The following is a 13,223-nucleotide window of genomic DNA, read 5'->3' on the forward strand; positions in this document are numbered from 1 at the left end:
CAGAAAGGGTCAGGTCCCAGCCACAGGCCCAGCGCTGCGTCTACAGCCGCACCCAATGGAGGTCGGTTCCCACGGATGTAATATCACCACTGGACCAGCACGGAGAAATCCAGACGTGGTCCAAAGAGCCACGTTCGGGAAGACGGCCCTCGAGTGATCACAACAGAAGTAATTAAATGTGGTACTTACTCGTGCTGCAGAGAATAAGCGTGAATTCTTGAATCTGCATATTTGGCTGGCATCAGGGATCTTAGTGAAGACTCGCTAAACTGCCTAGAGATTGCTCTTCTCTTCTTAATGTTTCCATCCATGCGCACCTGCCTTTGTGTCTTCTTCTTGCCTCTGGGGACAGAGTGAGACTTGAGTGCGTTTGGTGACGACTCCATGCAAGTCAGCCGAGATTCAGCGACGAGCACAGACTCCCCCGGACTCTCCCAGGATGGATCTCTGCTCACTGCGTGTTTAAACAAAAAGAGTTGTCAAGTGCAGTAGACTATGTTAACGTGTTTCAGGAGAGGATAAATAGAACTGGAATCCAAAATAATCACCCCACTTCCCCGAGGAAGGTTGACACAGGCTTCAGAGAGCTGCGTGCAGAAACTCTCTGATTTACATTTCCCTGCTTTGGATACTTGTAATTTTTGAGTCATAACCAAAGTGTCAGTTCACCGTCGAGTGTTTACTGAGGCCTAGAAGCACAAACATGGTGCAGAATCTCACTGCAGTGGAAGAAGAAGGTGCAGATAAAAATGTGCCCAAGGAAACCCAGCTGGTGCAACAGAGACTTGTAGTTATACCAACACCTGTATTTCCTGTCTGTCTTGTTCTGTTTGGGTTCCGGCGGCGTGTACTTGCAGATAATGAATGAGCATGAAATGCAATGGGTAAAACATGCAAAAAAGACCAGTGAAAGCATTTATCACTCAGTTTTGTCCAGCTCTTTGCAACCCCGCAAAGGCTGTAGATTGTAGCCCGCCAGGCTCCCCTGTCCATGGGGATTCTCCAGGCAGGAATCCTGGAGTGGGTTGCCATTTCCTCCTTCAGGGGATCTTCCCGACCCAGGGATCGAATCTGGGTCTCTTGCATTGCAGGAGGATTCTTTACCATCTGAGCCACCAGGGAAGCCCCCCCAAAAAGCTGAAAGAGTACAGATCAGAGGTGATTTTTCATTTTGCTTTACTCATGGTGGCCAAAGTCTTTTTCAATCCTGAATCCTGGGCTTCAGCAAAGGAGGCCTGCGTGCAGGTGGGCACAAAGCCAGAACGTTCATTGTCGACACATTCCTGCAGCTGCCTGGGCACCTGGGAGGACTGCCAGGTGCTGGGGATGCCCAGGCTGGGCCAGCTCTCCAGACACAGGTCAGGGGTTTCTCTGGAGATCGGCACGGACTTGCAGAGGGTCCTCAAACAATGCTGTTTCTCTCCACTACTGACAACGCTCCTGACACTAGACGCTCGGCGTTTCCACATGGACGGACTCTCCCTGTCTCCGCGGACACCCACTGGGTCCTAGGATTCAGCGCAGTTCTGACCGCCCGACGTGCATCCTGAACCCCAGAGGGTCATGGTCACTCCCATCAGACCCCCCGCCTCAGACACCAGCTGAGGTCCCAGGTCGTCACTGTGCTTCCTGCTGACCAGGTGTAAAGCCAGAGTTCCCTGGACCTCCCCCGCCACCAGCTTTGGTAATTTAGAGAACAGATCCCAGACCTCAGGAAGGTGCTCCTGTGACTGTTACTGATTTATTGCACAGGATGCTCTAAAAGATTAGATGAGGGACTTCCCTGGTGGTCCAGGGGTGCAGTGTCTCACTTAGTGGGAAAGCCCTCTGATGTGTCTGCCTCCCGGGGTCCCTGGAGGGGAGCATTCAAGGTCTGACCCCTCCCTCCTGTCTATGATCATCTGCACATCAAAGGGCTGATCCGCAGGTCCTGGAGGCTAGTGTGGTGACGGGCAGGGGCTCTTTCCCACCGTGCTGGCCTGGCCAGGCTTCCCGGCCGAGGTGGGAGCCGGCTGGACCCTCACCCACCTAGAGATGACCTGATTCCATGAGCAGCGTCCCAGGGGAGAGTCCCCCAGCTCCTCAGGCTGGATGGTGAGGCTGGGCCGGGGGCTCCACAGGGACCACAGCGGCTTGAGGTGGCCACGTGCCATCTGTCCTCCACATCTTCCTGCCTCCCTCCCGAGGACGAGACCTCAGGTTGGGTTGGGGGCCGGCTGAGTGGGGCTGGACCCGGACGAGGTTCTGCATGGGGGCAGGGCTGGGCCTCTGGAGCTTGGGGTGCCTCCCGCACGGCCTGTTCCTTCGAGCTGGAAAGCCTTTTTCCCCTCGATGTGCAGCAGGAGCTGGACTGGCCCACTGGAGGCGGCCCGCCACCCCTTCCCGCATCCGTGGCGAATCCCGCCTTCATTAGTCTTGATGATCAGCACGTATTCACTCCCTGAGACATGGAGGTCCCGGCAGGGTTCACTCTGGGAGGTGTGGGATCCGTGACAACGTGCGTCCGCTGCCAGGGGTCAGACGGTCCCGCTGCCCTGAAGTCCTCCATGCACCCCCTCCCTCGGGCCTCGGGATATAACGTCAGCAGCAAAGCGGGCAGAGGTGAAGCAGCAACAAGCAACAGGCAGCTCTGTCGTATTCAGTGTGCAGTGCTCGTGGGGTGGACACAGCTCCCTGCTGGCCTGTCTCCAGGCTGCCATCCTGCAGGACACCGTGTCCTCTCATCCTTCAGGAAGATCCGGCCCGCTGCTGGTTCTGATGGAGGCTGGGCCGGGCCTCCACGTCCTCGCCCAGCTGCCAGGGCAGCTCACAGCCACCGCTCAGGGCGTCCAGTCTGCCCCTCCCCCACCCCCTCTCAGCTGGTCACAGCCCCACAGGGTGGCGTGGTGGCCTCTGCATGCTGTGAGGTGGGCAAGGCGGGGGCTGGCAGGAGAGGGGGCAGCTGGGGCTGCTTCTCCCTGGAGGTCGTCAGGACCACCCTGCACGTGCCCCCAGCGCTCACCTCACTGCTGCATCAGAGGGCGTGCAGTCACGGCTCTGCTGTGACATCAGAGGGCATGCAGTCACGTCTCTGCTCTGACGCTCTCTGCTCTCTGGCCCCCCAGGTGCCGGGCTGGACGGCGTGGAGGAGATCAAGCGCCACCCTTTCTTCGTCACCATCGACTGGAACGTAAGTTGCTGGCCCAGGTCCCTTCTGCACGGAAACCACAGGGAGATGGGGCTGGGGCAGGGGGCGTGGCAGCTGCTGGGTACAGGCCAGCGGTCAGCATAGACCTGTCCCCTGAAGGAGCGTGCTCCCTCGGGGCGTTTCCCAGGCACAGGCCAGGGACCCGGCAGCCCTCCCCTGCGGCTCTAGGCCTGGAATCTGACCAGCCCTTTGCCGGTTGGAGACCCTGGGCCCCCGTGGCCCTGTAGCCCTCCCACCTCCCTGAGGACCGAGCCGAGGCCACCCTGGGCCACTCCCGGCTGCCCAGAGCGTTGGGTCTTGGGGCCTATTGGCCCAGACTGGGGGCAGCTTCCTGCCTGGAGTCGGGGTCCCGCCCGCAGTCAGCTCTCACTGCTGTAGAAGCTGTTACAGAAAACCGTTCCCCCGACCGGGGAAGACAGGTGTCTGTGATGCTTGTTAAAGATGTAAGGAGGACTTGTTCGGGGGGCCGTCACAATAGTGTGGGACCACTTCGGGGGTGGGGTCCTGCCTTCAGGAGGGAGGAAGGGCACGGACTGGGGGTCAGCAGGCAGGTGATTAAGGGGAATCACCAGGTGGGGGTTCCGGCTAAACCCACCCGCCAGGACTCACGCTGGGGCGGGCGTCGTGATCGAGCCGGGTCAGTGTCCAAAGTGATGAGATGTTGAGGGCAGGGGTTGGTCAGACTGACTCGGGACTCCTGCGGGAACTGGACAGAGCAAGAGGAGGCCCCTATAGCTCCCCTCCGCCCCGCGAGAGCCCAAGAACACTCGGCCAGGGGGACTGGGGATTCCAGACCTGGAGCTGGGACTCTGGTGAGACACAGCACAGTTAGACCTGATTTCCGAGGTGGAAGCAGAGAGGAGCCTTGACTCCTTGGCAATGAGGTGCCTGGGGAACCCGGGCCTCCCTGCCGGGGTAGGGACTGTGCTGGGAGGTGACCAGCGGCCACCCCACGCGAGCCTGGCCAGGGCTGCGGGCAGACAGGCTCACCTCCTGCCAGGGCGAGGAAGGGGCTTGCCCTGGGAAGGGGGCCAAGTCAGCGTCTCGGGGTACGTGGCATTTTCGCAGCACGATGGCCGGGGATGTTGCAGGCTGGGCTCCATGCATCCCCAAGAGCACAAGTCTGCGCGAGCCCTGGGCAAGGCCAAGGTGCCCGGCTGGCCGTGGCCCTGCGCTCGGAGCAGAGTCCCCAGACTCCTGTGCCAAGAAGGTGGCACTTCTGTGTTCTGTCAAAGCAAACTGGGCTGCAGTTAGGTTGGCAGGCTTCTGCTGCTGCTTTTGGTGTTTCGTTTCACTTGGGTTTGCTTTGGTTTTTGAGAAAGGCCCTCCAATGCATTCAGACAAGCTTCCCTGCCATCATCTCATGTCTTGGGGGGTGGATGGGGGTGTGACCAGCAGGAGCCAGAGCAGCAGAGAGGCCTCCCTGAGCCCCCCGCTCTGAGACCCCGCTTGGTGCAGGCGGCCGTGTTTCATGACCACTGGGTGCTCCCCCGTGTCCAGGTGAGCAGGTGCCCAGCATACAGTTATGGGAAGACACCGCCGCCCTCCAGCCGCTCCGAGCCCCAGGGGGACCGCCGTCCATCGTCCAGCCAGAGGCGGCTGTGGCAGGGCGCCCCGTCGGGGAGGGGGCGGTGATGCTGCAGAGGGGGGCTGACGAGCGGGGCGGGGGCGGAGGAAGAGGGAGGGAGTCCCGGCGAAGACCTCCCACCTCCGGGGGCCACGGCCTCAGTCCAGCCTCCCAGATCCTCCCCGGGACGAGGAGCCGGCAGCCTCAGTCCAGCCTCCCAGGTCCTCCCAGGACGAGGAGCCGGCAGCCTCAGTCCAGCCTCCCAGATCCTCCCCGGGACGAGGAGCCGGCAGCCTCAGTCCAGCCTCCCAGGTCCTCCCAGGACGAAGAGCCGCGGTCCTCTCCAGCCCCCGCGGCACTGGGTCAGCCCGGCAGGGGCCGCCGTGTGCTGGCCAGCCTCGGGCCCAGCCACACCCCCAGGCCAGGGACCGGCCCCGCCTCCAGGAAGACATGCACAGGTCCCAGTGGGCGGCAGGACAGGTCTGTCCGGTGGTCCGTGCTCTGCTTCCAGCAGCCTCGGTAACTGGAAACTGCAGTGGTGGCCCCTCTGCAAAAACTGTTAAAACCGAGAGGCCATCCCGCTGCCAGACAGACGCTCAGAATGACAATGGCAAGGCCTCACCTTGACTGGTCGGTGACTTTACCCAGAGCCCACCTCGGCACCCAGCCTGGGAAATAGAAAGATATGATTTCACCTCTGCTTCCTTCTCTGACCCAAAACTGCCAGCAGAAGTTCTTGGTTGTTTTTTTTTGGTTTTTTTTTTAAGTAAACGCCTGTCGTCCCACACGTCTTCTCCCCGGGGGTCTTTGGTTTCCTGGCAGGACCGAGTGAGTCCGTGATCTCTGCCCTTAGGGGTCACTGCCCCGTTTGTCCTGCTTTGCCGCCAACTCACCCCCAGAGCCTGGCAACTAACACCTGCCCAGGGGCACTGCCCCTGCAGGCTCACTCCCCGTGTCAGAAGAAATGAAAAATTACGCGTTGATGACGGACCATGCGCCTCTGTGGACGGGGATGGGAGCGTGGACACAGGAGCTGCGTCTACTTTGCCTGCTGGCTGGAGCCGCGCTGAGAACAGAAATGAGCAGAAGCCCCAGATAAGCTTAATCAGAGCAAACGGCCTCGGGCCCTTGAGTCGGGCCGGAGCCCTCCAGCCCCACCAGGCTCCTCTGGGGCGGGATGAAGCATCCACCCCAGGACCCTCCCTGTAACCTGAAACCTTGTGATTGCAGCTGCGCCCGACAGGGCTGGAGTCAGGCTTCTTTCTGAAACCCTTCGAAGCACATCGCCAGAGTCATGCGTGAGGTGGGAGGCACTCCTGGGGGAGACTGAGGCTGGGGGGCGTGAGAGGTGCACCCTCGGACCCGGGGAGCCCGGCAGCACATGGAGCGGCAGCTGCGGAGTGGGGCTCCGGGCGCCGTGGGCTTATGCACAGGGGCAGGCCCCAGGGGTCTGGGTACCGGGAGCTCGCAGCTGCCACTCAGCATCTCGCCGTACCGGGGTCCCCTCCACGGCCCTCTGGGACATTTCTCTAGATCTGCCCCCATGTTAAATATCCTAGAAGGACCCACCCTTCCAAGGAGCCGACAGGTGTCTGTTCAAGGACTGATCACCCTCTGGCTCAGCAGTTTTGTAAACCCAGACACTGGGGTTCTAACGCTCCCGGTGGGATCCCCCATGGAGGCAGAGCTGTGTGCCGCGTGGACCAGACACCCCAGACCCGCCCACATTGCGCTGGAGCCCTTGGGCTGCTTCCTGTTCCCCCTCCCGTCCCGTCTGCTCTTTCAGGAAGCATCTCTCACGGTGCCCTTTGCCTAATTGGAGCGTGTTAATGTTGAAATGCCTGGAGCCAAAAGTGCTTGCAGAAACAGATGTTCTGTCTGTGACCCCGAACTGCAATCAGTTTTCCCTTCCATTATCGAGTTGCTATTTTTGTTTCGCTCGCTCTGTCCTTCCCTAGTCACCTTTTAGATATAAATAGAATTCAGATGCAGCTGCCCAGAGCACCCCAGTCTGTACATATGATGTGGAATCCACTCCATCGTTGCTACAGCTCCTGTCATCTCAAGATCCCGGGATGAGCTCTGAGACTGAAAGTGACGCCTGGTGAACTTGGTCTTGAGACCCCACTGTCTTCCCATCAGTGTGAGGTGAATTGTCCCAGAGGCTCAGAGAGGGGCGTCCAGGTCAGAATTAGGAAGCTCAAAGAGAAAGTGAAAGTGAAATCTCAGTCGTGTCCGACTCTTTGCGACCCCGTGGACTGTAGCCCACCAGGCTCCTCCGTCCATGGGATTTTCCAGGCAAGAGTACTGCAGTGGGGTGCCATTTCCTTCTCCAGGAGATCTTCCTGACCCAGGGATTGAACTCTGGTCTCCCGCAGTGCAGGCAGACGCTTTAACCTCTGAACCACCAGGAAGCTCAAAGGCCTCCACAAAATTGTGTGCCCATCCACTCTCCGTCTGACCCTGCGTTCAGCCGTGGATGTCACAGAATGAGGAGCAAGTTCCACTTTTCTCTAAATCTTCAAACCCACTCCAAGGTCTGGACACAGGGAAAGAAAAGACATGTATAAGAATGACACTTACTAGTGCTTTCCAGGCCTCCCTAGTGGCTCAGTGGTAAAGAATCCACCTGCAAATGCAGGAGACTCAGGCTTGGTCCCCGGGTCGGGAAGATGCCCTGGAGTAAGCAGTGACTCCCCACTCCGGTGTTCTTGCCTGGAGCATTCCATGGACAGAGGAGCCGGGCAGGCTACAGTCCTTGGGGTCACAAAGAGTCAAACACGACTCAGCGACTAAACGACAACAAAGCACTTTCCAAAATGTTTATCCAGGGACAGGAAGACATTTAAAACTGCAGCAAACACCAGGGGGCCTCGGAAGGGCAGGATGACCAAATACCCCTGGTGGCTTTGAGGCTTTTTGCTGCCCTCATCCTGATAAGGCTGCACCAAGCCCCCGAGACGGGGGGTCTGGGGCATATTTCACTGACAGGCTCCGTCTCTGCAGGTCCCAGTGTCGGGGGAAGAGGAGTCTTGGGGGGACTTCCTACTGCCTCCCCAGCAAGCCTCAGGGAGCTTTCTCCCACACTGTGTCTCGGGTCAGTCAGGCTCTCCGCAGCTGACGCACAAGCTTACAGAGGCCGTTCAGAAAGTGCATGGGAACACGGCCACGCTTGCACACGCTGCCGCGTGAAGCCCAAGGGTGCACAGGCTGCAGACCCATTTCTGGGACCTGTGCGGCGGGTGCTGGAGTTGGGATTCTGCCCCAGGGCAGAGCAGGGGCAAGTGTGAGCCAAGCACCGTCCCGGAGCAGGGACCCCTGGGGGCCGTGTCCCCTCTGGATCCCCGAGTTATCACCCAATGTTTCCATGTAAAATACGCGCTGCTCTCCACGCGGACGAAGTTGCAGCAGCTCACTGCTGGGGGCCGTCTGATTGCAATGAGCTCTTCTCCTTATACGTGAGGACTTGCCAGTGTGGGTCTGCGTCTCCTCCCAAGGGGTCAGCCTCCCGGCCAGGACCACCTCCCGGCTCCCAGCGGAGGCAGGTGAAGACTTGGCCTGGGTGTTGAGTGAGGGGAGGAGCCGAAATGGTTGGGCTTCAGCCTCCAGGTGCAAGAGCTCTCCTCCAGATGAAATGACGACCTGTTCTGCGTGTGTGTGTTCACTGACACGGTTGACATTGTTATTATTATGACATTATTATACAGTATTAGCTTCAGCGTTACAACATCACAGTTTGCTCTTTGTACGTATTGTGATGTGATCACCACAATGAGTCAACTTGCAATCTGTCGCCACACGTAGTTGTGAGCTTTTTCCTTTGGATGAGAACTCTCAGGATCTCCTCTTTCAGCAACTTTCAAACATGCACCAGTCTTCTGATCCGTAGTCAGTACGCGGTACAGAACCTCCTTAGGACGTATCCATTGTAAACTGGAGATCCGTGCCTTTAACCCCCTCGCCCATTTCAGCCACCAGAACCCCCTCCTGCCCCGGCCACCACGCGTGTGGTTCTCTTTCGTGGAAATCTCTTGTGTAAACAAATGCCCCCCATCATGGAAGTGGGAGACCGGGCTCTGCTGGAGGCCCCTCCCTCCCTGCCCTCCTCCCCGTCCTCTGGGAAGCAGCAGGAGGACAAATATTTGGTGACTGGCCCAGCACAGACACCCCAGGGAGAACAGCCGGTGTGGGGGGCGGCCAGGCTGGGCGGCCGGCAGGCTTGGTAACGGTGCGTGTTTTAACCAGAGCGCAGAGCTCGCCCTGCATATTAGATTTCCCCTGACCAGCGCCTGCATCAGGGAAGCACACACACACACACACACACACACACACACACCCGCCAGTGCATTAGCACAGAGAGCAGCATCTTTCCATTTCTGGAAAGGGTAACTCAGTTCCTAATGAAATCTCTTCACCCAGGGCTGGAAACGACCAAGTAATGGGAGGCTGGATTAGCTCACTTCTCCTCCGAGGGCTCCCGAGTGCACACCCCAGCTCCACGTGTGCACGCGGCCAAGGCCGCACTGAACCCGAGAGGGAGCCCAGCAGCCAGCGCATCTGTGTGGACAGCACCATCTGCAGGGTGTGCTCCAGCGGGGTGTCCGCTGAGGCGGGAAGAGTCTGGAGACGCAGGCCCACCCCCAGCCTGTGCCTTCATCACCCTTGACCCCGGAGGGGGTTGTACCTAACCTATTATAGCTTCAGTTTTCTCATCTGTAAAATTGGTGATAAAATCTGCTTTCTCGACTCCTTGAGAGACTGGAAGCAGATCCAGACAGGCCACTGCATCCGTGAGTCCAGGCGTAGTGACCCCAGAGCCCCGGGAAGGGCCCCGTGTTCCAGCCAGGGCCTGGGGGCCTGCCGGTGAGGCAGGCTGGGTAGAACGCGAGCTGATGGATTGCAGCCAGACACACTCCTCCTGGTTCCCACACCCTGCCGCGGGGTGCACGGCTCCCCACAATTGACACCAGCTGCTGCCTGTTCCCAGGGCGAGCTGACTCAACCCAGGCCTCCCATTCCCAAATCCGCCTGGGTGGAAGCCCTGGCCCGCACCTGGCATCACCAGGCCGTGCTGGTCCGGTGCCCACTTCCCTCCTCAGATGAGCATCCCGGGCCCTGGGGCCGCCCGCTTCCGTCTCCCTACCTCCCCCCGCACCTCAGCATCATCATCATGTTGTTCCGCCCGGCTTTGAACGCCCTTGTGTTGCTCCTTGAAAGGAATCGGGGAGAAGTCAGGCTTGGAACAGCGTACGTGAGGGTGTGCCCTTGAACCCTGTCCAAGGCAGTCACCGTGAGACTGAGTCAGACCCCAGAAGCGGCCGGCTCTCTAACAGGTGCTCCGAGCACCTGTTCAAGAGCACAAAAACGTGTATATCAACCGCAAAGCCCGACTCAGCCCCTGGGCTTGAACAGAGAGGTCTGGAGGCCCGAATCTGGGAGCAGCCGGAATAGGTGCCCTGGGAGGTTCAAAGACCTTGCAGTGTGGGTGAGGGGACGCGGGTGAGGTTGGTGTCCCCGGCAACCGGCAGCATCTGAGCTGCTGGCTCCCAGTCCTGGGGACAGGGGCGACAGTGCAGAGGAGCAGGGCTCTTGCTGCTGGTACCTGGGGGGGCAGACATGACTGACCTGTCAGATGCTACTTGAAGCAGATTCTACTGCATAGAAATGATCGAGACTGTCGCGCTAAAATCAGAGTGTTTAGATGTCCCCAAAGCCTTTTCCCTGGAGCCGCGGCTTCGACGTCTGCTTGTAGACGACACAGCTGTGTACTGTCCTCAGCGTAACTTTCTCGGGGTGCTCCTGCATGTGTCAGAGCTGGGGGCGGGGCCACGGTGCCCTGGCAGAGGGGGGAGGGGGCATGGGCGGCCCCTCCCCTGCATCCCCCTGCTGGCCCTCAGCCCCCGCTCCGTCCTGCCTCCCTGCAGAAGCTGTACAGGAAGGAGATCAAGCCGCCCTTCAAGCCAGCGGTGGGCAGGCCGGAGGACACCTTCCACTTCGACCCTGAGTTCACGGCGAGGACGCCCACAGGTGTGTGCGGGCAGGGGTGGGGTGGCCTGGGCTACTTTCCCACGGGGGTCCTCTAGCCTGGCCAGGTAGGGCCAGGCACCCCGGATTCAGAGAGCCCCATGTTCAAGGGCGCCTCCAGGGGAAGTCACCCTCAGGGCTGTTTGTTCTAGTTTCTATGCTCCTCCGTCATGGAGCAGCCTCCCAGCCACCCCGGGGGCGCCTGGCCTGCAGATCTCCCTGGCATTCCTGCTCCTCCTGCTCCCTCTGGGCCTGAGTTGCCGATTCCAGGGACTCACCCTTGAAAATTCGAGAAAAGAAGCTCGAGGCAATGAAAGTCTCATTTAATTAGCGGTTTTATGGGAAGAGGGAGGTTGTCAGCTAAGTCTGTAAATGCATGAACTGTGGGTCTTATTCATGCAAAAAAACCAAACAGCTGTTTGAAAAGTTGCATCAGCTCCTGTAGCTCAGCACAGAAGATGGACTCCTGAGTTTAGCTTCCACGATGCATCTTGAATTACTCCTAAGGTCTACCAAATTCAGTCAGAACTGGTCAGTTCAGTTCAGTTCAGTCTCTCAGTCGTGTCCGACTCTTTGCGACCCCATGAATCGCAGCACACCAGGCCTCCCTGTCCATCACCAACTCCTGGAGTCTACTCAAACTCACGTCCATCGAGTCAGTGAAGCCATCCAGCCACCTCATCCTCTGTCGTCCCCTTCTCCTCCTGCCCCCAATCTTTCCCAGCATCAGGGTCTTTTCCAATGAGTCAACTCTTCGCACGAGGTAGCCAAAGTATTGGAGTTTCAGCTTCAGCATCAGTCCTTCCAATGAACAACCAGGACTGATCTCCTTTAGAATGGACTGGTTGGACCTCCTTGCAGTCCAAGGGACTCTCAAGAGTCTTCTCCAACACCACAGTGAAAAAGCATCAAGTCTTCGGTGCTCAGCTTTCTTCACAGTCCAACTCTCAGCTCCCTTTAAAAGTTGTCATTCTGTGATCTTAGTGGCAAGCCCCTCCAGTATTCTGCCTGGGAAATCCCATGGACAGAGGAGCCTGGTGGGCTACAGTCCATGGGGTCTCAAAGATTCTGATGGAACTGAGCGACTGAGCATGCATTAACTTTGTAAAAATATGGTGATTGTCTTTGTCTGCCCAGGTGGCCTTAACAAAATACCGCAGACTGGGCAGCTTCAACTACAGAAATTTATCTTGGTTTCCCATGAGAGCCCTATCCTGGGCTGCAGACGGCCGCCTTCCCTCTGTCTTCACATGGACTCACTCTGTATCCAAGAAGAGAGAGAGAGGTCCCTGGGGTCCTCCTCCTCTTGTAAAGACAGCAGTCTGTTGAATCAGAGCCCCACCCTTACGACCTCACTTACACCCTCGAGACCCCTTCTCCCAGTACAGTCACTCTGGCCTTCAGCATGGGAATTCTGTGGGACACAGTCCAGTTCATCACGGTAAAGGCACGGTGGTTTTGTCTAAAAAAACCGTGACAAGCCCCTTCTGGAGATTGTGCCCACTCTTTAGGTGGCTCAGTGGTAAAGAATTCGTCTGCAATGCAGGAGACACGAGTTTGAGCCCTGGGTCAGGAAGATTCCCTGGAGGAGGAAGTGGCAGCCACTCCAGAAAGCCTGGCAGGCTACAGTCCGCGGGGTCGCAGTCGGACACGTCTGAGCGACCGAGCACGCCTTATTCTGGAGATTGGATGGGACACGTGAAGCCCGTTGGTAGCTACGGGGCTGCGTGCTGTGCGAATGGGGTTTCCCACGCTTTGCTCACTGTTGTTGCTCAGTCGTGTCTGACTCTTTTGTGACCCCATGGACTGCAGCCCGCCAGGCTCCATCTGTCCATGGGATTTCCCCAGCAGGAATACTGGAGTGGGTTGCCGTTTCCTGCTCCTCTCTCACTGTTACTGAATCTGAAATTGCCTATGATTAAAAAAGACAATCGTAAAATAAATAGATGGTCAAATATGACATGTCAAGTGGATAATGTTACAACAGAGAATCCACTTGGATTTCCACACCACAGTGGGGCCCTTTCGGGATGTGAGCCCTGTGCAAACACAGAGGTGGGGAGGGGGCGTCCTTGGGGCCTGGAAGGCGCCTGTGGATCCCCGCAGCAGAGGCTCTAGGACCCGAAAGGAAGCGGATGCTGGACGCTATCCATTAGGGAGTCGAGGCACAGACACTCACTGGTCTCTTCTGGGTCCTCCTAGAGCCCCCAGATAAAACCAAGACTGTCCTCAGGGCCAGAGCCCTAGTGAGGCCTGCGGCCGTGGTCAGAGTGACCAGTTGCTGCTGCGAGATTCGCGTGGCTGCTCAGGAGGAGGTGGAGACCAGGGGGGTCCTCTAGGAAAGGTGGCTGGGCGCTCACCCAGCTCTCAGTGGCCTCGGGAAGTCCTTGTATGTTGGAGGTGAGGGGCGGCCAGTCGTTCGCCTGGCCGCACTGATCCGGTTCA

The 13,223-nt window shown here is 58.5% G+C and overlaps 1 protein-coding gene across 9 annotated transcripts in view; it reads left to right on the forward strand.

The window, feature by feature from the left end:
- The window catches only part of RPS6KA2 (ribosomal protein S6 kinase A2), a 331,893-nt gene that overhangs the window by 284,616 nt on the left and 34,054 nt on the right, over positions 1-13,223 (forward strand). For all 9 annotated transcript variants that reach the window (XM_044924007.2, XM_044924008.2, XM_044924009.2 and 6 more), the window contains 2 exons: positions 3,105-3,169; positions 10,679-10,781. In XM_044924007.2, the coding sequence (XP_044779942.1) occupies positions 3,105-3,169; positions 10,679-10,781 (168 nt within the window). The remainder of the gene's footprint in view (positions 1-3,104; positions 3,170-10,678; positions 10,782-13,223) is intronic.

The sequence above is a fragment of the Bubalus bubalis genome, chromosome 10, assembly GCF_019923935.1.
Source record: "Bubalus bubalis isolate 160015118507 breed Murrah chromosome 10, NDDB_SH_1, whole genome shotgun sequence".
Lineage (NCBI taxonomy): Eukaryota > Metazoa > Chordata > Mammalia > Artiodactyla > Bovidae > Bubalus > Bubalus bubalis.